The sequence below is a fragment of the Lytechinus variegatus genome, chromosome 16 (genome assembly GCF_018143015.1).
Source record: "Lytechinus variegatus isolate NC3 chromosome 16, Lvar_3.0, whole genome shotgun sequence".
NCBI classification, from domain to species: Eukaryota; Metazoa; Echinodermata; class Echinoidea; order Temnopleuroida; family Toxopneustidae; genus Lytechinus; species Lytechinus variegatus.
The window spans coordinates 29,118,057-29,144,851 of NC_054755.1; the positions used below are offsets into that span (position 1 = coordinate 29,118,057).

Genomic DNA, 26,795 nt, shown 5'->3' on the forward strand with positions numbered 1-26,795 from the left:
GTGCTTATGGCACGCTCAAATATTTTTAAGCACCCAACTCGCGTTCCATACAAAAACTGCCAACGTACACCGGCAAAATGGCTGACCAGCAAAGAATTAAAGTTTTGCGTGATAAAATAAGCACTTGGGACCAAAGGACATCTCCAATGGCACCACTGACGGAAAGACAAAAAGACAGTTATATGGATTTGACGACACATGCATCAAATAAACCATTGCCTATTGAGGTATGTTGATCATTTCTGGAGGCCTGACGTGAGTGGGCTTGGTCGTCCAAATACACCACGTTGCCCCATACATATATGTTTGTGTTAGTTCTAATTTATTGGTGATTCAGAGTTGCAGTTAGCTGCAAATTGACTATTGTATCCAGTCCGATTTGGTATTTTGTTCGATTTCAAATTATGGGCTGAAAATATTCATATCTGAATAAATAGAGTGAAATTCACAGAGCAAAATGCTGAAAATTTCATCAAAATCGGATAACAAATAATTAACAAATTTATTAAAATTTAAAGTTACTTTAGGGCCTATAAACTTTCACTCACACAACATGCGAGGTTAGTAATACTAACCTCGCACAACGCATGTGGTTTCATAGTGGACTTTGACGTTTTCATTCATCACACGAATGTGAGGGAACGAAAAACGCCAAACATTTCAGTATTTCTCCACTAATGGAAATTTGTTTTAATGATTTAATTTTTTTTTTAAATGAATTGGAAATTATTTATAAAAGTGTTTTTATCGCTTACCTCCAAGTCTCAACCAGGATACTCCGTTCGATCCGTCCTTAATACTGCGGTGGAAAGTACGCAAACAACAATCGAAAAGCAATTTTTCGTATCGAACATTCTCAATTCAAGTCGTCAGCGCATAATAGGAAATTGTACCAAAAATCAACAGGTTGCATCTCATGTATATACTTATTGGTAAAGTACGCCATCTTTTGACAAGATGATGATGAAAGTGGATTGAACGAGCAAGAAAATAATGCTGATCGCCTAGAATGCAGCTAGCTTGCAACACCGTAAACAAAGGTACGGTAGGCACTTAAGAACCAAGTTTGAAAGGACACTCGTAAAATTACGTCACTCTCGCGATGAATAATCATTAGATCGTGGTCGTGCGTGTTCAATAAAAACTCTCTGCATGCATGCACTCAGTGTGTATTGAACACGCACGACCACGATCTAATGAATATTCATCGGCGAGAGTGACATAATTTTACGAGTATCCTTTCAAACTTGGTTCTTAAGTGCCTACCGGTTTTGAAATAATATCGCGCGCCCTCTTTAGGCAAAAGTTGATATCAACGCTGATCAAGAGGCATCTACGTGAAGATCACGAAAAATGCTCTTATTTTATTAAAAAAAACAGCAAAGAGAATTCAACAAACGATCCATATGGTTCGGTAAGTGTCATAGCGCAAATATAATGCTTAGCTACGATGTAAAGTCATAGTTATTTTAGTAAAAAGGGTGTGAAAGATTCGCGTGCACCAGGTGCATATGAATCCTTCACACACGAGACGATTTGAACCCTTGAGTGATAAACTTTATCAGTATTTTGTGAGAACAGTACACATCATAACCTTGTTCATTGAATGAGTGCACATCATCATGAATATTCATTGGGTAGGCTGAAGATGTAACATCTCCACTTTCCTTATGTTATTTATGTATCATTTTTTCATACTTGAGTTGTGTAAATGATGTGTCTCCATTATGAATATTTATGATGAAATAAGTCGTGGCAATAAATAACTAGGCCCTAATGCACTTAATCATTTTCAGTCCAATTGTTTTAGTTTTTGCCTATCTTGGTAAAATTTTTTGGAGTAAACCTAATTTCATGTAATAAAATAAAAAAGAACAAGTGTGGGATATGACATCATCAGCCCACCTAATGAATATTCGGAAAGACATTCTTGGAACTGTTTCACCAGAATAATGCAAATCCTTAAAATTCAATAACTTTGTTATTTGTTTTCCAATTTTGATCAAATTTTCAGCATTTTCCTCTGTGAATTTAACTCTATTTATTGGGATAAAACATATCTCCAGCCTGGACCAAATAATGTTGAAAAAAAAATAATACTGTGAGTCTGCTTGAGCAATGGTGCTGACCATGCTGACTGGAAAGCCAAAAGAAGACTTTTTCAATATTAGATGTGGCTGAATTCTGTTGCTAGATTTGAAATGCAGGTGGCAAAAATAGCCTTCTGGATTGTATACAAAACTGCATACACTGTAATACATTTTAGTCAATCAATGGTCATTTCCTGTACTTGACATTTTTGCTCAAAGCTGTCATGTTTGAAAACACAAAACAAATTTTATTTGCAACCCCTCATTTTTCTCTTCATTTCTCTCACATTTAGCTACCTTTGGAGGAAGCAGGCAGTTTTTCTCAGCAGCTGTCGCTAGTCTCTACTCCAAACCTCTCCCACAGTGGAGACTCTTTAGCTGAGGGCTTCGCTTCACTCGGGATGAAGGATGAAAAAATTGAAAATGCCCAACAGGTAAGGAGAAGTGGTTATATCCGCTATTACCATCCTGCCTGTGAGGAATATACAGGCAGGACTATGGTATGCCAATGCTGTAGAGGGGCCCGTTGTAGAAAGAGTTGCAATCAATTGCAACTCTAAAAATCACGCGCAACCTGACTTTCAACCAATCAACAGCAGGGGCCCGTTGCACAAATAGTTGCGTTTAACGCAAGCCAAAAAAAATCAATCGCAAGTCCCAAATGCGCGCTGTTGATTGGGCCCCAGAGCACACCCTTTAAAAAATCATGAAAATATCACTTTTGTGACCAAAATGACTAATTTCCATACAGTTGCAAATTATTTTTCATTAGTATGGCAAGAAAATTTTCATTTTTAGATCTCTATGTTTGATTAAGAAAAAAATAATTCAAAGAATAAAATTTACTTAAGAGACAGGTTATATGATGCATAGATGTAATGGAAACTGACAGTGTAAAGAAATCAAGCATTTGTCCCAAAGAAAAAAAAAAAAAATAAGCCAAACATTGCCAACCTTATTTTGCCACACCTGGAGATGTAACAGAGAACAAGGTTATATCATTACCTTGTTCATTGAATGAGTGATTATTACCACATATGATATAGAAAAGATATAATGTCATGTTGGAGTCTGTTCAAATGTTCAACCTTTAATTGAGATCATCTTCAGGAACTAAGTTTGTACAAGAAAACAGGTTGTACGTAAATCCACTATGAAACAAAGGTAAATAACTTTGAATAAAGACAAGTTTATGCAAAGTTAAAATAGGGCATCAAGTTGTATAACACTAATGAAGCTAATGAAGGGGGTTAGAATAAATACACTGTCATAAAGAAAACAAGAACTTGATTATGTAGAAATGTGTCTCCCTCTTTGGGGGCCATTTTTTCCCTATTCCTTTTGTCTTATTTTCAAATTTTCAAACTTAGATTCTTTTATCCTTTGAATGAAAAATAAATAATATCATAACCAAAACTTATTTGAAATATCATGCCCCAAAATTAGTGATCTAAGTTACGTGCATACTGAAAAGGTTATATTTGGCTCTATACCCTGATATAATGACAAACATGCAAAGTTTGATGGCAAAGATCTTATCAAAGACTTATGCTTCGCTATAAGTTTTTCTCACATAAACTGTGGATTAACCTAAATTCACCAAGCATTATTTAGGGATGAAGAATGCTGAGTCCGATATCATTTTCTTCTTTTTCTTTAGTTCTTTGATTGGTTCAATAAAGTTGAGAGTCAGATGGAGCAGGAGGAAGAACTGTGTTACAGGTTTGTATTACTTCTCTTTTATTTCTCATTTTTGTCAAAGTCATATTTTAATTTTGATACATTTGTTCATGGATCCAGGGCCCTGTTGCACGAAAGTTACTATCATAGTAACTTTGTCATCCAGTGGTGACTACTATGGTAACAATGTATTGAACCAATCAGAATTAAGGATTTCAGGGAAATCAACTCTGGCAATGGGGCTCTGATGGTCGGTGGAAAGTTTTTCAGTATCTAACCATGATTTATTGGGGACATGCACTGGAGTCTCCAAACCATATTAATTGTTGTCACAGTGTTGTCATTTTTGGAGCAAAAAGCTTGAAAGTAAAAGATAAATGGAAGGTTTCTGAGAGTTTAAGATCTTTCTGAATTTTAGAAATATCTATTCAGGATGTTTTCATTCACGTTGGTCTTGTTTTTTTTTGTCAAATTCTTAATTACAGGTATGTTTTATAGGAAAAAGGGAACAATAAATGTTTACCCGGTAGTTGTTTTGGAAAAGTGTGGTCAAAAGTGTGTACAACAATATAACGGCAGTTAATTGCTCTCGATCTTTGATACAGATTATGGTGCTGGAGGTCAATATAGTAGGCACCATTTCACCAAGCTTTTTGCTCCCCAAGGAGTGGAGAATTTTGATTGATTGTATGTGTACAAGCCTGCATCTAACGAGCAGGGTATTTGTCTGAATATTGTTGCCCACAAATTGCTTCATAAGTGTTCTAATTCATAATGATATAATAACAATATGTTATTAATAAAGCACAAACTTTACTCTTTAAATTGCTTAGGTTGCAAAAAGAATTAATACATAAATAGATTTTTGAAGGAGTCAACAGAGATGTAAGTTTTGATGTCTTCAGGAAGGCTATACCACTAAGTTTGGCATGTGTGGGTGAATGATATGTCCCCACAAGCTCTTTAACCTGCTAACTACTGAATTCTGTAGCTTCCATAAGCTTTTACAGAGAGCATGTGGTTCCAGTGGTTCCAGTAGGACCAGTCACTTTGTAGATTTACCTATCATATTCTTTGATATTCCAAGGTCATACTCTGATCAGCCGAGTCAATACAAAGATGAACTTGTAATAGAAGAAGTTTCTACACCTTTATGAGGTGTTGCAAGAAAGAAAGTTGGGTTGCAGTGGATTGCAGATTTGTATTTAATCAGAGGACTTACGCTCAATTTTTTGAGTTACTCTCGATTTGTGTTCAAACGCCCCATTAGACTACCCCAAATACCTTAAGTAATAAGATGCTAGTAACTGGCTACTTAGTATCATTATCTATTATTTTTTTCGAACTCTTGTTGGAACACTCCACAGGGAATAGAAATAGAGAATACAATGTGTGCGGGCATGAAAGGATCCGATGACGAGGATAATAATAATTGCAAGTGCTTAGAGAAATGCAACTTACTATTATTTTTTTGTTATAGGTCGTACTGTGATCAGCTGAGTCAGTACAAAGAACAGTGTGATCTTGTGATGGAAGAGGTTTCTACGGCCTTAGACCAGCTCAGAGATCTCAAGCAGCAATACGTTCTGGTCGCTACGAAAACCAACGCTCTTCATGAAGCGTGTGAACAATCAATGGCAGACCAGGTATGTTGATATTGCCTGTAGATATTTAAAAAATCAATTAACCGCTTTTAGATATGATGAATTGACGTTCAGCAACAATTATTATAGCGTTCAAATTGTGGTGAGTTGAATCTCCTCAATTTTCTAAACATGCATTTAACGATTTAAGTCTAAAAAAGTGACATATTTATGACATTAAAGTAATTCCTCTGAGTTATAGTATAAACTGTTGCCAGTATCTTTTTCATTGTCTATGAAATTGTCAGAACTAAATGATTTGCATTGCTGATGTTTTTCAGATTATTTTGTTTCTTGTAAAATTGTGGACAAATTTTCACCCTCTGGATGGTTTGCAACGGCTCTTTAAGAAAAAGTGTAGCTTACTGATGTGAATGGAAGAAAATTTTCACTTTTCAATTTTCATAACTACAATACTACATTTGATTTGTTGATGAGAAAATCATTTGCTTCCTGAATCACTTCACAATTTTTCTCTTCAAACCCCTTCCCACAGACAATGTTAGTGAATAAGGCTGAAGCCATCAGCTGTAAGCTTGCGTACTTCAATGAACTGGAAAGGATCAATCAGGTAACAAACATTCTTGGAAACAATATCCGACAAGCATTTAATTTGAGCCAAAAAAATATATCGTCTTTTGGCTCTTCAAACTTTGGATCTCAAAGATAAGAAATTTTGAGTACAGCTCAGAAAAATTGCTGCATTTTAGAATAAAGGCAACCTCGAATTGTCTGATTACAGTCTCCTATTCTATGTAGGAAATGCTTTCTTGGCAAGAGAAGGTTGCCACTTGTGTCAACATTCTAAAACTAGCTGTATTCAAGTTTTATTCATTTTGAGATTCAAGGGATTAGCAGTCCACCAATACTATTGAATTGAATATGCATGGAGGTTATTTTTTAGTGAAATGTCAAGAGGCCAATTAACTTATGATTTTAGGGAAGAAAATCCAATACATACCACATTTATGTCTTTTGAAGGGGTGAGTAGAATAAGGTATGACAAAATGTAACCTTGGGTAAAAATATCAATAGACTTTCATGACTAACATCTCACATTGTTGTATTTATTAATATGTTTATTTATATATACATGTATATATATACACGTATAACAGTCTGCAATTTAGTGTTTGACTGAATTGCAAGTGATTTTCTAAAATGATAAAACCAGTACCATTTCCATGTCCAGAGCATTGTAATGTTTATTCAGGTGAAATATGAATGCTTGGTGTTTGCATTGTTTTTAATGCAATGATTACATTATCAAAACGCATTTGAAAATTTCTCTTATGGATCATGATATGAGTCATTCACACTGTTGGTTGTTAAATATGTCATCATTAGAGATGTTTGATTTTATTTGTTTTGATAGAAACTGAGCTCGCCAACGTTTGCCGTCACCAACGAATCATTTGTGCCACTCCTATCCAAGTTGGATGAATGTATTGCTTACATCATTGGAAATGTGAGTAAATATACATTGTACAGCTCACCCACTTGTGACCATCAGGGATGTAGTCGAGACCATTACTCCCGAGTCATGAGGCTGCTGCACAAAACCTTCTGCCATTGACTGTACATGTGACTTGGGCCAAGGCAGAGGCCGAAGCAAAGCACATGTGGCCCGAGTCCGGCCTCGACCACATCCCTGGTGACCATATCCTCCCAGCCATTGTCACCCAGATTTGCCGTGCATTTTCAGTGAAAATGTTTCGGGTTTCTTACCACTTTCAATGGAACGATTTTTGCTGTTATTGTGCACATGAATGATCTTTATCATACGTTCCACTCTAATTTTGTAAATAAACATTAAGATCATTTTCTCGTCCATTTGACATCACAACCGTTTCTTGCACTCTGTATGCATGCTTGATCCTTCACAAATTGCATGGATATGACCACAACCAAGAGCTAATTCTATTCAACAATTTTTTTAAAAATGATTTTGTTTCAAACTATTGATATGCAGCCAATGAATTGGAATGGAGAAAAAGTATCAAATAAATGAAGTCATTGTCACCTGAATGGATCAATGTATGAACTGGAATGGATTGTTGATTTATAATACCAATTTTTATATTATTCCCTTTCAGCCCCAGTACAAAGAGTCCGAGCTGTTCCAGGCCAGGTTTAAGCAGTGTTTGAGTAAAGCATTGACACTCATCAAAGCTGCAGTCTTCACCATTCTCAATGGAGCTACACAACAAGTTGTTCCCAAGGTACGTTTATTGAAATAAAAAGTCTTCCAACTTACACAAGCACAGTTGAAAGCCTTACTTTCTTTTTTCCATCCGTACTCTCATGGAATTGCAGCTCATAATGAATGTATAATGAATTTTCAGACTTGGCGATATTTCATGTAATCAGTGATACTTTGCTGGCAATAATCAACTAACATTGAAGTCGAATTTCAACCAGCAATACTCCATGTTGCCCAATATTTAGAAGCAACTTTTGTGTCTATGAATTTCTTTTTGTTTGAATGCAAGTTCATGTAATAAATTTATGAAATATATTTTGTGTGAATTCATGTAATAAATTGTCTATGAAATCATGTAATAAATTGTGTATGAATTCATGTAATAAATTGTGTATGAATTTATTTAATAAATTGTTCATGACACTAAGTTAATTTTTTATTCTTGTTTTCAGGATGTGACAAGTACATCTGAGAATGCGTTCACACTTTTCTATGGAAAGTTCAGAAGTAATGCTCCAAAGATCAAAGCGTTGATGGAGCAGGTTGAACAGAGACTAGACAAGACGCCAGAGTAAGTACATTGATGAGTGTGAATTATTATTTCCTATTTGGCATAATTAGACATATAAACATACGCAACCAATAGGATAAGGAGAGTCACATGGATGCCAGAAAAGGAAAAAGATTAACTAAATAACTATAACTCAAAGGTCTTCCTTTCCTATTCATGTACAGAAAGAATGTACTTCTGATCGTGTGATCAATTGATACCATAATTGATGACCTACAATGTACCGGTAGTTATTCGTTGAGTAATTGAATTTGGTTTGTGATTAATTACATTGATGATGGATTGATTGAATTGAATATTGTTAGTTAGTTTCATTGGTTGGTTGTTTGATAGAGCAATTGCTTAATTGTGAAGCTTGCTGAAATCATAATTTCCTGATTGATTTATTTTCCTGGTTGATATTTTTTTCCTGGTTGATTACTTTTTAATTTACTGTATTTATAATTTTGTATTGTAGTGAATTGATTAATAATACCTTGATCTATCATTGATTCAGTGACTGAACGAGGACTTGTTTAGGTTCCATATATTTTTTTGTCTGTATGCGAGCATTTATTTACTGCAATATCCAATGTGTTCTTCTTCATCCATCTAATACTCTGGCCCGTATTCTGAAGTCGGGTTTAACTTAAACTCAGGTTCAAAGATGTGGTTTAAGTATGGATAGCCAATTGTTACATAAAATCAATAACAGTAGATAATATCATTTTTCAGCTCATTTGGCTCTGAAAACATTCATAATTGTCTAGAAAGTATAAATAGATTATTGTCTTCGCCATCGAGGAATCAAGAAAGAGCACAGTAAATATAAGAAATATACAACTTAATACAAATTTTGACACTTTTGGCTTCCCATAATTTTAGCACAGAGTGAGACCATGGTCTAAGTTAAACCTGACTTCAGAATACGGGCCTCTGTCTCTCAGTAAAATGGGACTCTCATAGTAATACTTGTTTTTCTCATTGATATTTCCTGCAGGTACACGACCCTTCTTGATGACTGCTTACAGTGTTACTTCAGTAAGAGACAGCAGCTTCTCATGCCCAGCATACAGATGGCTGTGTCGGAGCTTGCTACCAAACATGCAAGGGACCACTGCTCTCTGGTGAGTTATTCTACCAATTGGATGAAATTGTAGTTACGGTGATGATGGTGATGAAGATGATGGTGGTGATGATTATGTTGATGATGATGATGAGTATGTTGATGATGATGATGATGATGATTATGATGGTGGTGGTGGTGATGATGATGAAGATGATGATGATGATGATGATGTTGATGATGATGACGATGATGATGCTGATATGATTATAATGATGGATGATGATGATGTGATGATGTTGGAGATGATGATGATGGTGATGATGATCATACTGGCAATGATGATGATTTTGATGAGGATTGTTATGATGATAATGGTGATTATGAGGTGATGACGATGATGATGGCGATAATGATGATTGTTATGATAAAGTGATGATGATGATAATGGATGATGGTGATGATGATGATGATGACGATGATGACGATGATGATAATACTGGCAATGATGATGATGGTGATTTTGGTTTTGATTATTATGATGATAATCGTGATTATGATGATGATGATGGTTTTGATTGTGGTGAAGATGATGATGATAATGATGGTGATAACATTGATGGTAAAGATGATGATTGCGAAGCTGCCAAGTAGTACTGTTTTTCAGTAATTAGTGTTGAGAAATAATAAGAATACTGATGATTAACTGCGAAATACTGAATTTAAATGTTTTAATTTTGTGTGTTGTCCTATGGTATTTCTCTGAAAATACTGATTCCTCACCAAAATAATGATTTTTTAGCTCTTAAACACTGAAATGTTATTGTTGGGTTGGCAGCTCTGTGATAGTTATGATTGTAATGATGATGATGATGACAAGAGTGATGACAATGAAAATCTATTAATAGTCTGCTGTCATCCATTATACTTTTTCAGGTGCGGAGTGGATGTGCCTTCATGGTACATGTCTGCGAGGATGAGTATCAACTATTCTTTCATTTCTTCTCAAAGTCAACAGAAAAACTTGAGTAAGTTTTCCCTTTCCTTATCGCTACATTTTGAATCATATAAATGATGATTTTGTGTTCCACTTGATATTTGAATGGATTCGATCTATTGGTTTCTTCACCATATTTTCAAGCTTTATGCAATATAATCACTCACAATTGCTGTGTTATGGTTCATTTTGATACTTTGAAGCTAGCGCAGAGAAATATTGAGGTGATTATCTGATTGTATTATTTAGAGATTGGGCTGGGTATGTGCTTTATTTCATACACTTAATGTGTAATGCCCACAATTTGAAGGGTCCGGTAGGTCCAAATGAGATTTGAAATGATTTCTATTCTCTAAGATGAAGACAAAAGTATGAAAACATAGATTGAAACTGTCATGGTTTACAAAACATATTGTTAACACTTCATATTTGCTCCATATTGAGATAATGTGAAATGTTATTACCAGTAAACTTGCATAGTTTGACTTTCCATAAGTCAAATATTCCCCAAGTCAGAGCAATGGTTAAGACCAGATTTTGCTAAATATTATACATCTTCTAAGTCAAATTTTTCTTAGTTAAATAGATTTCTGTGTTCCTAAATGATTCCACTTGTAGCATGTTTACCTATTTATAGTTCATTTTTGTATTTTGTTTCCCATAGTGCAATGTTGGAACAGCTCTGTATCAGTCTGTATGACGTTCTTCGTCCTCTGATCATCCACATCAATCACCTTGAAACCCTGGCTGAGCTCTGCAGTATCCTCAAAACAGAAATGCTACTGGATCATGTCCAAGCCAATCGTAAGTTGAGCAGAACTCATCCTTATAAAGATAATTTGTAAAGGTCCTGTCACATCCTTCCGAGTTGTGGGTAATCACCCGCGAGAAGTTTTTAGCATGTTATAAATTTTCTGTGTTCATATCAGACTTGCATGTTCTTCCGCAGGCAACTGCGTGCGAGATTTTGTCTTTGCAGGTGACTTGCGGGTAGCGGAAATAGTCACCGGCAAGTTGCGTGCAAGACTTGCACGGAACGATGTGATGGGGTCTTAATGAATGTTCTTGTTGACTGAATTAGTGGTTAATTATCATATTTGGTGACATACCCGACTGCTTAGGAAACAGAGTTGACTGTTAAGAGAAAAATTATTTCTTACTGCTATGAAAAGTAATATGCTTAATAATGATACATTATGTATATACATGTAATATTAATAAGTATTGCTTATCCAGTAGCCCATTCAGAGGCACATCATGATGTATTACCCCACGTTAGTTCCTTCTACTGTTTCCAGCGTTTGATGAGTTCTCAAATCCTTTCAAAATCAAAGCCTTGTGTCAGAACCAGAATGGATTCCGGCAAAGCTGAGATTTACTGAAGCATGCAATTAATTAATCCTACTTGGTGTCGGTACAGTAAACTTTTCCCCTAACTTGGCTTGAGTGTAGCCAAGTTTTATCTAAATCTTATCGCAGCTAACTATTACTCCCGTATAGGAACTCGGCAGGACAGCATTTTGCTGGTAAACGCCAAGCTGGTATATAACCAATTACCTACGAAACATTTTACGTCTAGGTTAATCAGTCGTAGTGGCTGACGTTATAGACGACAGATATCACTCTCTCGGGCCTTTGTATCAAAGTGGAGACAATGGCAGAGTTGGGATTCGAACTCACAACCTTGCGATTATGAGTCCAATGCTCTAACCACTGGACCACACGACCCATCTGCGGAAGAGAAATTCTACTGCACTAATAAAAAAGTTTCATTACTATAAAATCAATTTTGATTTTACCTGTGCTAACTAGAGGCCTACTGGTTTCTGCAGGCTTCTTCAGACTTGTGCTGACTTGCCGTAGATGACTGTTGCACTGCCAATACTCGTTCTCATCTCTGGCGAGTCAGTGCTAATCCGAAGAAGCCTGTATAAACCAGGTAAAGCTTATAAGGTTAAAAAAAATTGATCGTGTAAACATGAAAATTATTTAATTAGAGCATTACCAATCAGATTAATCTCTTAATGGATTTTTCTAATGCAAGTTGCTTTCATCGTCTTAACTGATGGTTGATTTTATGGTTAAACTACAGAGTGTTTACTACCTGTACAGTCCTCCTTACCAATTGACTCTGATATTGTTTTCGATCCAGCGAGTGAGCTCGGTGCCTTTGCAGTGGTTGCCAACCAGATGCTGGAGGACGTCCAGGAACGGTTGGTCTACAGATCAAGCGTCTACATCAAGTCGGATATTCTCAACTACAACCCGGCTTCCGGAGACTTGGCGTACCCTGAGAAACTGGAAATGATGGAGGTAGGATGAATGTGATTGTGATCATTATGGGGTAACACAACATTTGCCCCTGCAACAATTGTTCCAGGCTTTATTTCGTCTTAGATGTAGGGTTAGGGTTGCAATAGGGTTTTATGTTAGGTTTAGGGTAACCGTTAGGTTTAAGGTAAGGTGTTAGTGTTAAATCCAAGATTGAAGTTTTCATTCGATTAGTGTGTAGAATTTATAGCGGAGCACTTGTTGCCGGAGCAAATGTCATGGAACCTAGTTATCATCTCTTCTCCCCTAGAGTTTGATGGCAGAGGTACATGTATGGTTCAGGTTGTCTGTTTGTTTGGAAGTTTGTTTTTCTGTCTGTGAGCAAGCCTATATTAGGGATTTTTCACTTCAACGATGCACGACGGATTCAAGATCATAAACAATGTATCGTCAGATGCCTTTCATGACAAAAGCCAATAAAGTAATCTTTGTCAAAAGTTGGTGAATCAAAATAGCAGTTCCGTCTTGGACTCTGGACAAACAACATATTTGCAATATTTTGTCAGCTCTGAAACTTAGTACGAAACTGCTGTTCCGATTCACCAATTTTCGACAAAGACCTCTCAGCTGTACATTGTCAATTGAAGGGCATTTCCAAAACATTTACTGTATTCTTGATTCTGTTGTTCATTATGGAAGCGAAAACTCCATAGTGTTTCCATCAAGTCAGACATCAAGTCTCCTGGCATCCAGAGACTTTGCGTAGCCTGACAAAACTAGAAATGATTTAATAAAGATAAATTTGATTATAATTGTACACAACACAAAAGACATATGTTGGTCATCTAATAATGATATTCCAAGTTTTAAGCGTGTATTACTTTATCATCTTATGTTATCATTGGTAATATTCAACTGCCCATAGATGAGATTGGAACAAAATTTCTATTTTTTCCCATTATTTTATTTCATTTTAAATACAGAGCATTGCAGAGAGTCTGCGAGAGCAAAGGCTCAACCATTCACGGCGGAACTCTGGGGATTCGATCGGATCGGCGACAAGTAATGAGGTCGCGACACTCAACCAATCAGGATCGGCCTTTATGAGCGGTCAGACCACACCCCCTGAGGGTATGGGACCTGCCGTCATGGCACCCATTGGTAAGCAGACTTGTATTTTACTGGGCTGCATTTCATAATTTTTTTAGCAATCTTTAGTGTTATTGATCGTACAGAGTAAGGCTATGTAAATGTGTCAGATCTAGATCTACAATGATACGGTGAGAAAAACATTTGATTCTAAACACTTTCTCATGATATCATTGTCTTCTATGACTGCATTTGACAGTTTCGCAGTTAGAGCATTGAACTTGTAATCATAAGGTTGTGAGTTCAAATCCCTGTTCTGCCATCGTCTCCACTTTGATAAAAAGACCTGCGAGTAGTTTATGTCGTCTGTCTGAGTTACTTTTACATAAGTGTTTCCTATGTATAATTTCTGAAGGTTTCCATGGCAAAGAAGAATAGTGTAGTAGGTTTCATGGTACACCATGTATCTTTCTTGGGCAAGGGTTAGTCCTGAAAAGGACCACCCAGTCTCTGTTTCCTATGTAATTGGTTATATATAACAGCTTGGCGTTATACCAGCAAACAGCTCCCTTGCCAAGTTCCCACAGAGTTACCATAAAAGAACAGAACAGAACAAAAAAAAACTTTTAACCTCATTAAAACATCATTTCCCCCCCCACCATAGGTTCAGGTGCCGGTACAGCTACCATCCACGTCAATGCTTCCCTGTCTCCCGCTGATCTACATGGGATGTGGTATCCTACCGTCAGACGTTCGTTAGTCTGTCTCTCCAAACTCTACAGGTGTATAGATGTAAGTCATCACGTATTCCTCTCTCTTCTTTTTAATATTTCTTGTGGTACGATTTCCTTGTTTGTGCATTTAGCTATAAAATAGCTTGAACCGTTTGGGGTTGTATTCTCCGAAGTTGACCTGTGTGTAAGTCGTAATGTCTTCTTCTCAACTCTTTAATATTTTGTGTGAAAATAATTACACATGATGTGGTTAAGCTCAATTGCGTGTGGGTGTCATGGTCTCGTGGTTATAACTCTCATCTTTCGATCTGTGGGACATGGACTTGATTCCCAGCCATGGCGTGTTTTCCTTCAGCAAGAAATTTATCCACACTGTGCTGCACTCGACCCAGGTGAGGTAAATGGGTACCGGCAGGAAGTAATTACTCAAAAAGCTGTGCGCACCAGAATCGGTAGACTAACTTAGCCGGGATGGATACGTGCACTATACAAATCCTATATTATTATTATTACTGTATTATTATTAATCACTTCGCATTGTTTTCTCTGAAGTTAACCTGTGTTTAAGTCAAACTTCTTCTCTGTTACTTATTAAACATTTTTTAACAGTTATTCCACATTATATGATTTAGTTATTAGGTATTCAGGTTTTATAACCACTTAATTGTTGGTTGAGTTTAGCGGTGATGGTGCTATCCCATCGATATCTGATGATTTCCGCCAGGGAAAGCGAGAGGGATTCCAACCTCCCCTGTACAGCTCTCGTCATTCGATTTTGCTATTAATTGCAATGTCTGTGAGATATAGATTCACCTAGGTTGTATTGTATGAAGTTATTGTGTTTGAGTCCAGAATTTGTAAGAAGAATTTTAGTCTGCACACTATTCATGCAGACTCAAAGTACTTATTCATTGTTCTTGATTGGCATAAATCACCAAATATTTTATTGGAATTATTTTATTCACTCATTATCATTACAACTGCATGGTTGTCATTAATTTATGAGAATAAAGACATCTCGCTATACCAAATATTCATTCAATAGAAGACTTCCTGTATATCGTTCCAAGAGAACATGCACATATATTTCACTACCTTCATTTTTGTTGCTTTCCAGAAATCCATCTTCCAAGGTTTATCGCAAGAGATTCTCCAGTCCTGTATTCATTCCCTCAACGTGGCATGTCAAGGCATCACTAAGAGAAAGGTATCAACTCAGTTTCTTTTAAATCAATGAACCAGTTTGGGCCCTGTCTTACAAAGTGTTGAGATTGATCCGATCAATTGTAACTATGGACGGCCAGCAACATCAACATATAAAATGCATGTTTGTTGAAAAAATTTTCTAGATATAAATGTACATGTATATCCATAAATTCATTGATTTCTAGACAATTTGGTGCGTTCTCCTTTGTTTACAAGGGCATTTTGCAAATTTCCTGTAGTAAAAAATTATGACACTGATGGATTTCCATAGAGTTACGATTGATTGGATCAATCATAACTCTTTGTAAGACGGGGCCCTGCTATGCAAATATAGGTAGATTAAGGTCACATGATCAAAATGAACTGAACTGAGATCAATGCATCTGACTCTGTGTAATTTATTCACCTTCTGGGTTCTTATTTCTTTTTTGCTGAGTGACATGTAAGAGGATGATAAGTTCAATCATAAATATATAATTTTAGCCATTTCTTTCATATTGATATTTGCTGAAACCAAAAAATTCAATTAATTGTATATACCAGTAAATGTGCAATATTTTCTCAATGGTTTTGTATGAGGCCCTACATGCCTCTGGGCAACATTATTGAATCTTGTAGTCTACATGTACATCTGGATCTATGTGTGTGCATATTTTTGCGGGGATCGTGCGATCAGCGCCTGAGATCTTAAGGGGGGGGGGGTCAAATTGACCCCCCCACACAGTAAATCCGTTGAATGAAATAGCCCAGTTGAAATAGGGTTAATTCCAATTTCAAGTAAATTATTAATTGAATGTAATTAGTAACATTGTATTATTGACAATTTCAAACTACTTGATAATCAAAATTTAAATTCAATCACAGAACATCGAATATACAACAAATTTACATCATTTATAAGATGATTCCTGCTATGCATATCATTATTCAAAATCCTTTGTCTGACTGGTGATCCTTTCTTCTCTCTATCTCAGACCCAGCTAGATGGGCAGCTCTTCCTAATCAAGCATCTCCTGATTCTCAGAGAACAGATCGCACCATTCCAGGTGGAATTCTCCATCAAAGAGACCGGTCTGGATTTCAGTACAATGAAAGGTGAGATGGTGGTATCATTAAACATTGCAAATAGGAGATTTTTCTTTCTATAGGATAATATGATAATAATAATAATAGTTCGCATTAATATAGCGCTTAAGACATCGGAGTGACGTCTCTAAGTGCTTTACAGATATATTATTATCTCGGTCATCAGATCCTTGCATGCCCGCATACAATGTATGCACCTTCTCCACTCCCTGGGGAGCATTCCAACTAGAGTTCAAGATTCCGTTGCTAGGAATACTACAAAGGCTTTCGCATTCTACAGGGTACCCATTTAACACCTGGGTGGAGAGTGGCAAATAGTGGATTGACGCCTTGCCAAAGGATGCTAGGCCAGGGTGGGATTTGAACACATGACCATCTAATTTCAAGACGAGAGTCAGAACCGCTACACCATGGCGCTTCCACGCTTACGCGGCGCTTAATATGTGGTAGGGCTTGAAGCTGTATGAAGGAATAGTTGACACGTATATCTCCATTGTTTTTACGAAGTGTTCTAAGATGGCTAGTCAATGAAAAAAAAATCGAACAAATTATTTGCTTTTGATGCTTTTACTGCATTTGATTTTAATTACTGTTGCTCTTCATGCCCAAAAAACATAATCTTAACTTTAAACATGTCAATCTTTAAATATGTTTCTGTGCACTTATATGTAACCCTGTCTTGGAATGGTTTTTGGAAAGAGTGACAACATTTTATTTGTGAATAAACAAGAATGAGCATACAAGAGAGTGTTAATGCTACATGTATGTGTATACCCTGAGGACTGTTTGATTGTTGAGAGCTGATAGAATGCACACATTGTATTTGTGACAAATAAACTGTCAATTCATCCAATCATTCCAGTGATCTAAATATGCTAAAAATGATGTGATAAATAAATAGCTGCGTGTACTTACTTTTGCTTTTAATATACAATGTTTTGCTTTTGATATCTTCATGATCAAAGATATACATGTACATGTATTTTGTTTGATCTTATTTAGTTTCTGTTTCTTCATTGATTCATTATTCATTTTGAAAATATCTTGATTTTAGTTGCTGCGTTCGGCCTGTTTAAGAAGCCAAGAGGTCTGTTTGTACTTAGTAGCAACAATTCATTCCTGGAATTCCTTTTTGAGGTAAGTTTTAAAAATAACCTCAAGTACAAATTGCCAATTTAGATAAAAAAAGCAACCATCTAATAAAAATAAACACAATTTTAACAATCTTATATTACTATGAGCTTAATTTCTTTTACATAGTATTTCTTGTATCTACAGTATGTATGAAAAGAATACCAGTATGCAAAAAAAAAATCAAGTAAATTACAAACATACACTTAAAACAAAAAGGATATTTTTTAAATCTATCAAAACCTATCTATTCTCACTCTTTTAGTTTTCATTGTTGTATTTGAAGTCGTTTAACCATGTAGTGTAGTTTAATTCAATAGTATTATACATTGTAATGATGTAATTTATATTTAATGTTAGCATAATAATGTAGAATGTAAAATAATCATTATTCAATAATTCTTCTGATTAATGTAAAGTGCTTAGAGATCTTGATATTAAACGCTCTCTAATTGCAATATTATTTTTTTAAATTATATTTGGGCTATATAAATAGGCAATGTTGTTTTTGCTGTTATCAATGATAATTTTTTCATATTCTTATGGTTGTATGTGTAATTATAATTTATTATTCCTTTTTATTTGTTGATATGATTGTTGAATCATCTGTTTCATCCTTTCCATTGTAGGGTGCACCTCAAGTTACGGAACACTATGTAGATTCCAAGAAAGACGTAGACAACCAACTGAAATGTACGTGCGAGGTTTACATCAAACATGTAGTAGACCTTCTAGCCTCTGAGCTTGTGGCGTTCAAGAAAAAGGTGGGTAAATTGCATTTTTTTCGTTCATGTCTGCATGTTGCCATTCATCCCGTTTCAGTAGGGATGTAGAGTCAGTAGTCGGGGGAAAAGGAGGTAATTTCATCCTCTTAAACCTTGCATTCTTAGTTTAGAATGTCTAAATGGGCTTAGATTATTATCTCATCTGAATGATTATGTATATAGTTGTCTGTCTGTAAGAAAAAAAAAGTAAACAGCCGATGTTTAGTAGCTATTTTTGCAATAATTTTCAACATTAATAAATTCACATTCATATTCATATCCTCATTCTCATTTGTCTACTTATCATTTAAGTTATATGGAACATCAATCCTGATGACATTAGAACATGTTTAACTTTCTGTAACTTTAAAAACACCCAAAAGTATATCTGCTCAATTCTTCTAACATTTCTTGAAAAGTGCCTTGAGCTCTCTTCAGAGTGGATTTGATGCAATACAGGTCCAATTTGTTGTTATTATTATAATTATTACTATTTTCAATCTATTTCATTTTGTTCTTTTTAGGCTCAAGTAATCGTTGATCTGAATGAAGAGGAGAGTGGGACTAAGGTGTCATTACGTAGTCAACCATTTGCTAGTCCAGGTGAGAATACTCAATACATTCTGAAGTTGGTTTTAACTTAAACTCAGGTTTAAAGTTGTGGTTTAAGTATGGATAGCCAATTGTTACATAAATCACTAACAGTAGAGATATCATATTTCAGCTCATCTGGCTCTCAAATCATTCATAACTGTCTAGGAAATATCAATAGATGATTGTCTTCTCCATCAATGAATCAGGAAAGAGCACCGTAAACATAACAAACATACGACTTAATCAAAATTTGGACACTTTTGGCTTCCCATAATTTTAGCACAGAGTTAGACCATGGTCTAAGTTAAACCTGACTTCAGAATACGGGCCATTATCTCTCTCGACCTTATTGATCACTTTGAAATGAAGGGGACCCCATGTCTACACACCCAAAATTTGACTCAAGATTTAACATGATTTTTAAAATTTTGCAAAAGCTTCATTTTGGTGTTGTTCCTTGTACTCTAATGAGTAAGTGTGCCGAGAATTTTCATCCAATTAAGAGCAAAAAAAATTTAGATTTTTGAAGGAAAACCCCCAGTCTATCATTTTGGAATTAAAAAAACAATGAAGCCCTATGGCATACATGGAGATGCAGATTGATAATTTCCAAAGATATAGGTCACTTATTTTCATGAGATAAAGTTGATTGAGAATCCATTTCATGAATCAAAAGTGACTTGTGCTCCAACAAGTAATTTAGGTGAGAATAAGGTATAAAAATATGCGTGTATATTTTGTCTTGAAATAATTCTTAAATATCAATCAATTTTTATTATGTGCTTATATTTCAGAGCGTGTACATGAGGTTGTAGGGGCGTCATACAAGCAGATTAAAACACAGCTACCAAAGGTCTTTCATAGTATGTCTCTGTATTTAGCTAATAAAGATACAGAGTATATTCTATTCAGACCTATCAAAGTAAGTATGTTTGCTATCATCATCATCATTATCATCCTCATCCACCACCATCATCATTACCTTTATCATTATCTTCATCATCATTTTAATTTTCCTGATTTTCATTATCATCATCATCCTCATCATTATCATCATTGCCATCATCACTTTCATCATGACACCATTGTCATTGTCTTTATCTCTTATATTATCATTGCCATCATCATAACCATCATCACCATCATCAGCATCACCATCATCATTATCATCATCATCATCATCATCATCATTATCATCATCATCATCATCATCATCAGCATCACCATCATCATCATCGTCGTCGTCGTTGTCGTTTCATCATCATCACCATGTATACACTCACACCTGATACATGTACTACCTTAGCGAATAAAGTCACATTGATCACCATGTAGCTCTTCAGTTCTTGAATCTTTTTCTTCTGAGTTAATGATTTGAGAAATAATTTTCTCTTTGCTATTCTTATCCTTTGAATACATGTATATGAAATAACCAGACAAGGTTTTTTCCTGAATAGTTGGCTGTCGTCCCATGGTACATAGCCAAGTCATGTTTTCTAATTTTCTTTCTCTTGCTAGGCTGGTGTCCAGCTTGCCTACCAACAGGTTGAGGAGCTGGTGCAAAGTAACTACTCAGAAGAAGACCAACAGATCATAGCATGCCCATCTAAAGAACAGGTGAGTGAGAAATGAAACCATTCTTCTTAATCATAGTGATACTTTATCAAGCAAGGCAGATCAAAGTGCGACAGAGTATGCAGATTGCAAGAGGGAGGGTGGTTATTGGGGGGAGAGAAGGATGCCATGCTTCTTGGCCTGGGGAAGGGAAGGGGATGGGGTAAGGGCTGTCTTCATGGGCAACATTTAGAAGAGGAGGAGGGTATTTTATTAACATATTAAGTCTTTCATTCTAAAATTGAATTGATTTTATTTTAATTTATTCAATACAAGAAAGTAGCTCTTTATGTATTTTGTTACTATGTTTATGAATCCTAATGCAAGCATACATTTTTGAATTAATCTGAAATATATATACTATTTTGTATCTGTATGTGATTTCTTTTACTGATTTATCAATAAAGACTTCTTTTAAAGAAAGAAAAAAATATATATACATGTGTGTATACAAGACTCTGACCATATTTTATGGTTTTAAAGAAATAAAGATTATGAGGAGATATGAGGTGAAATAGGTAAAAGAGCTCAGGAATGAAGATGAGATTATGACAAGAATGATTGACAGAGTGAGAGACATCAATGGAAAAGAGCAATTAGTAAAGAAGTTTGAAAGTTAACACTTTATTTCATTGATGCTTAGACGGAAAATGAAGGAAATTAGCAGAGGGGTGTTTATTATTAAAAACCTGATATGGGACAGAATACCAAAGAAAAGTACTGGTTAAAGAATTTGAAATATTAATATGTTGAGCACTAGGGAGGAGAATGATCAAAGCTAACCCAGATATTTACATTGTCATCGAATTCTTTGGGAAGGTCCCTATCCTCACCAATGCCATTGATTAAAACATGTAGCTAGAAAACATAAAAAGGAGAACAATTATCTCTTATTACCTGTGGTAAAGACAAAAGTTAATGATTAATTTGATTCAGCGATCACACTCCTCGAAAGCACTCTCATAAAACGACCAATATAGGTCTTCCTTCTTTTATCGCCCAGCTTTGTCAATAGATCGCCATGATCATTGCGTTGATTAACAGAAGATTATCAAGGTGGTCACGGTTTTTGGAGCGCATTCTTGACCAGTCGTAAAAAGGCTCTGCTTCTGTTTTACGAGCCAGTTGACTAATCCTGCCCCGTTCACAATGTAAATTTAATCATAAGGTGTTAATTTTCAATCTTCATTCTTCTGTTTGTTAGCCTGGTCATTTCTGGGTCATTGTTGTGTGAATGTTGAATTACAATATGGTTGTGTTTGTGTAAGAATATGTTAATTCTTATCTGACAATAATAATTTGATTAAAATTCATTCACATCGGCAGCAGTAATGATCTACATTTGGCTTAAACAGAAAGTAATATGGCCTTCAGTTGGTAGTTTAAGTCATACATGTATTTGTAAAAATCCTCTAATTCTAATTTTTAACAGATTTTATATTTTTGCTTCGTTGCTTGCACTGGTGCTAATTTGAATGTTTTTTTTATTTTGCATGTGAATAGGCCCTGTGATTGTAGATGATATACATGTAAGCCACATTTGAATTGGTGCCCGAAATTAAAAAAACAATTTATATGCCTGCATCTGTGAATGACGTATGCACTAGTAGTTCCTGTCCAATTGAACTTGTAACCATCTGCTGGAAACAGCTTTTTTTCTACATCCTATCTGAGGGGCTAGATTTAAGACTTGATTTGTATCTGGTTTGATTTATGACCTTTGGCTGACCTTTCATGATGAATGTCGTCCTTGAATGTTAGTGGTTTGATTTAAATCATGCAATGACTTACATTTTATGTATCAACGCTGGAATGTGTCTAGACTGTATATGGGGACCGTAATGGATAGATATTTGTGGACTGTGTAAATGTACTAAATTCATTGTACCATCTTTCAAAGAAAGAATATGAATGTTGCCAACATTGCTTTGGAAATTCTTTCAGAGAAAACACCCTGATGGGGATGAAATAATTGTTGAGTAATCAGTCAGGTGGAAACCGGCTACAGATTTATGAGTGTAAGAGCAAATAAAGGGAAGGATGACAAAGTTGGAGCACAAGCATCCACTGGTTTAAGATTAAGTGTTCATTGTAATTCTGGGAAATGGAAGGACTAAATTGACAGTTTCAAGCAACAGAAATGAGATTGCTTCTAATTCTTGCAATCAAGGATGGGATGTGTTGATGAAACAACTTTCTTGGAGCTAAACAAGCATCTTTTCTGTGATGGTATCATCACAGTGCTCTTTTGACAAGCAGATTTAATCATTTTGGATTAAAAGTCACCCCTGAACATGATCTGTAACCATGATCTGTAACCAATTTTCACCTGTGAAAATTGTCTTGTCAGAGTTGCCTTTGGTTGCCAATTTGCTTGGGTTGCCAATGTAAGGATGGACACTGTCTTGAGCTGAGATAAAATGTCCATTACACACCCACTTGTACTCAAGGAGTGACTTTTTGATAGTTTGAACTATGTCTGTCATTACTAATGCAACAGTTCCACCTATTATAGTAAAACCATGTATCGCAGATCGGGAAGCTACCATCATCGCATGCATCGTCTCGGTTCTTACCGCTATCATCTTCATCGGTAACATCACGGTCATCGTTGTCATCTTGCGGACTCAAGCCAAACAGCACTCGGGGTACATCTTCACGTTGAGTTTAGCCATGGCTGACATATTTGTAGGATTCATGTGCCTTGTCCACATTGGATTATACTTTGCGGATGTCATATCGACAACATGGTGCTTATGGGAAGTTGTACTGTTCGTATCTTCTTGTAGTGCCAGTGTATCGAGTATCCTCTGCATTGCGTTTGATCGGTACCTGGCAATCATGAAGCCTATCCTCTATAACACCCGTATTCGGGAACATACAGGTTATGCAAAGACCGCTGTTGCCATTGTCTGGATACTCTCGATAGCATACGGCTCCTTGCCGCTTTTTGGCTGGCGGACGTTCAGTTTTGTACCATGCAAACATTGCTGGTTTGCGACCATCCTCCCGCGAAGTTTTGTCATCACACTCTTCGCAACGCAATTCATCATCCCCCTCTGCATCCTCGTCTTCTTCTACGGCAGCATGCTCCATGTCTCGATGCGACAGGCCAACCAGATCGCTGACCTCGCAGGCAGTTTCAGTGCTCCGTCTCGCTGGGAGCCAAGGAAACGAGCCGTGATCACGCTCTCGCTCATCATGGGGTGTTTCTTCGTGACCTGGGGACCGTTCTTCGTGACTCTTTTCACTCACATGATCACCGAGAACCCCAACTTTAGGGTTGTTTTACATTCTTACTTCTTTATTCTTGCAATAAGCAACTCATGTCTTAACCCACTTGTTTACGCCTACTGGAATAGAGAGTTTAGGAGGATATTCAGCCAGTGGTTCATCCAGGAAGGAAGAAAGATTAGACACTCCTTGACGAGCAGGAGAAGAACAATAACCTTTATATCAGGGGATTATGGCAGTCCATCAAAAACTACATCTACTCAGTGAAATTTGGAAGGCTGTGTGAAATGCAGAATGTGTTCCTTCTGAGTTCCTTCAATTCTAAGATTAAATGGTTAGATGTCGCTTCAAAATAAACCTTATGCTTTATGTATCAGTAGGGATGGTGATTTTTCATGCACCAGTAAAACAATGCAAAACCTGTTTTGGTTCATTTTTTTCAATTTGAAAATTCATTTAATGTACCTTTGCTAAACAGAATTCATGTTTTTTTATTTGCATTTTTTATGAGAAACAATTGAATGTCCATGTTAGATGTAGATCAAGTTTGAAATGGAATTATAGGATTTCAGAAACGGAAGAGACCATTTTGCGAAGTTTTTGTCCTTCAATACAGGATAGCATTTATATCCTCTCCATCTTGCTGGGAGCCCCGAAAACGAGCTGTGATCACGCTCTCCCTCATCATTAGTTGTTTGAAAGTATTTAGCATATCCTAATTTCAAACGAAAATACTCTATCAATTATACTGGTCATTCACAATTCTCTTGTGCAGTAGTGTAATGAGCAAAAAAAAAAATTTAAGGCCCCCTGTATGGCATTATGGAAAAATATCTTAAAAGCTGCAGCAGCAAGCGAGCAACATTTTTTTTGTCACCTTTACAATAAAAAATTCTAAACTTGTGATGAAATAGGTCATGGTAATGAAAAAGATAATTATTTTTCACCCCTTTGCCTTTTTTTCTTTTTCTCTTCTTTGTCTCTTCTTTTTCCTGATTGTGAAAATGTGTGTGTGTGGGAGGGTGGGGGTGTCCATGGCCATACTACAGTTTACAATCGAATCAATGTTTTCTGAAAAAATGTGAAATATGTTTACTATGTGCCATCAAAAGCGTAGTACATGTATATTAGTTTTGATATTCTTTGATTTGTTGAAAGTATGGAGCTTGGGAACATCAATCAAACGAGTGGGTATGGTAGGCGAATAGAGTATGATCTTCAATTTTTATATCTCTACTTGTAATATTTTCATTTCTCCACTGCTTTTGAAATTGTTGGATCCAATTGTGTGCACCATGCATGTATTTCCATCACACTATACACATTACACATGTTTCAATAAGCGTCGTATGACTTTGTAAATTGAATAAAAAACAGAACGTGAGAGAAAAAAATAATTTTTGGTCACCTAACACTTACATGTATTAGCTCTCAAAATACTACCATGCTGTTTGTAGGGTTGGCATTTTGTGGAGCATCATGGCCCAATGGATTAGTCTCCAGACTTTGAAACAGAGGGTCATGGGTTCAAATCCCAGCCATGGCGTAAATTTCCTTCAGCAAGGAATTCATCCACAGTGTACTCCACTCGACCCAAGTGAGGTATTTATGGGTACCGGCAGGAAGTAATTCCTCGAAAAGCTGTGTGCACCTGAGTAGGTAGCCTATCTTAGCCGGTTAATGATATAGCAGGGCCCGCTGGGAGAACAGTTTTTGGAACTGAAGTGGCTACCCTGGGTAAATATATTGTTATTATTATTATTGTTATTATTCCTACTCATTTCAAGCAGTTAAATTCAATTTAACAAGTCTCAATTCTTATTTATATCTTCATGCAGGTTAATCTACTTCTTGCTGCATCTCCTTGAAGCATGAAAGGGATAGTCTGCAGACACAGACCCTAGTTTATTGAAACTTTGATCAACAAGTGGGTCTTCACACAAAGACTAGCAAACAGGGCCTTCTAGGACACAAGTCATTGTTACAGTAGGTTGTGCTTTCAGACCCTGTGACTAGAGAAAAGGGTTTGCACCACAGACTGTGAAAAATATTGGGGCTATTACAATGAATTTCACCTCTATTGATCCTTGCCTCACCCCAGTCCTTACAAAGATAGATCTTTCCCAGGGAAGCATTTCAAGAAGGGCTTCCTAGTTGCTTTCTTTATCAGGGCATGGTTTCATCAATATTTTTGTCTGATCTGAGAACATTCCTTGATTTTGATTAGCCAAGAGGGTCTGTTACCATGGTATCAGTCGGATAAACCAGGACTATGACACATCGACGAAATTCTCTCCTGTTGTCCGCATTACCCAAGACAATCAAAACATCTATGTGTATTTATGAAAAAAAATTGTCTGCATTTATATTCCTTGTTTTATTCACAATTTTTTTTCTTTTATCATGAGAGTCATTCCATAATGCTGTTTGAGAATTACGAACTCAATGCACGACAGGAGATCCTCTCTTGTGCTAAATGGGATACCCTAAATATGGGAGCGCATTTTCGACGACCCTTATCAAACCCTTAAAAAAGTGAATTTTGCCAATCAGATGCTTGTTAGAAATAAGTAATTAAAGGACAAGTCCACCCCAACAAAAACTTGATTTGAATAAAGAGACAAAAAATTAAACAAGCATGACACTGAAAATTTCATCAAAATCGGATGTAAAATAAGAAAGTTATGGCATTTTAAGTTTCACTTCTATTCACAAGACAGTTATATGCACATCTCGGTCGGAATGCAAATGAGGAACTGATGACATCACTCACTATTGCTTTTGTATTTTATTATATGAAATACTTTGATTTTCTCGTCATTATCATGTGAAATGAAGTTTCA

General features: G+C 36.1%; 2 protein-coding genes across 2 annotated transcripts; both read left to right on the forward strand.

Moving 5' to 3' along the window:
- The first annotated feature begins 46 nt into the window (after nucleotides 1-46).
- Nucleotides 47-26,001, forward strand: LOC121430021 (conserved oligomeric Golgi complex subunit 3-like). Its single transcript, XM_041627293.1, has 22 exons — nucleotides 47-227; nucleotides 2,384-2,524; nucleotides 3,751-3,812; nucleotides 5,251-5,416; nucleotides 5,910-5,984; nucleotides 6,789-6,881; nucleotides 7,510-7,635; nucleotides 8,069-8,187; nucleotides 9,167-9,293; nucleotides 10,169-10,260; nucleotides 10,894-11,033; nucleotides 12,382-12,542; nucleotides 13,484-13,661; nucleotides 14,254-14,381; nucleotides 15,441-15,530; nucleotides 16,504-16,624; nucleotides 17,670-17,752; nucleotides 18,376-18,510; nucleotides 19,035-19,113; nucleotides 19,899-20,026; nucleotides 20,623-20,721; nucleotides 25,791-26,001. The coding sequence occupies exons 1-22, from the start codon at nucleotides 78-80 to the stop codon at nucleotides 25,818-25,820; spliced, it is 2,523 nt and encodes an 840-aa protein (XP_041483227.1). The 5' UTR covers nucleotides 47-77; the 3' UTR covers nucleotides 25,821-26,001.
- On the forward strand, nucleotides 23,155-24,236 carry LOC121430022 (alpha-2 adrenergic receptor-like). The gene has a single exon (XM_041627294.1). It carries the CDS (start codon nucleotides 23,194-23,196, stop codon nucleotides 24,217-24,219), a length of 1,026 nt encoding a protein of 341 aa, XP_041483228.1. The 5' UTR covers nucleotides 23,155-23,193; the 3' UTR covers nucleotides 24,220-24,236.
- Nucleotides 26,002-26,795: the final 794 nt, after the last annotated feature.

Coding starts and splice junctions, on each gene's coding strand:
- LOC121430021 (XM_041627293.1), top strand. CDS start 78: ATGGCTGACCAGCAAAGAATTAAAGTTTTGCGTGATAAAATAAGCACT. Junction 17,753..18,375: donor TCCTGGAATTCCTTTTTGAG/GTAAGTTTTAAA, acceptor TTTCCATTGTAG/GGTGCACCTCAAGTTACGGA. Junction 19,114..19,898: donor TCAACCATTTGCTAGTCCAG/GTGAGAATACTC, acceptor CTTATATTTCAG/AGCGTGTACATGAGGTTGTA.
- LOC121430022 (XM_041627294.1), top strand. CDS start 23,194: ATGTCTGTCATTACTAATGCAACAGTTCCACCTATTATAGTAAAACCA.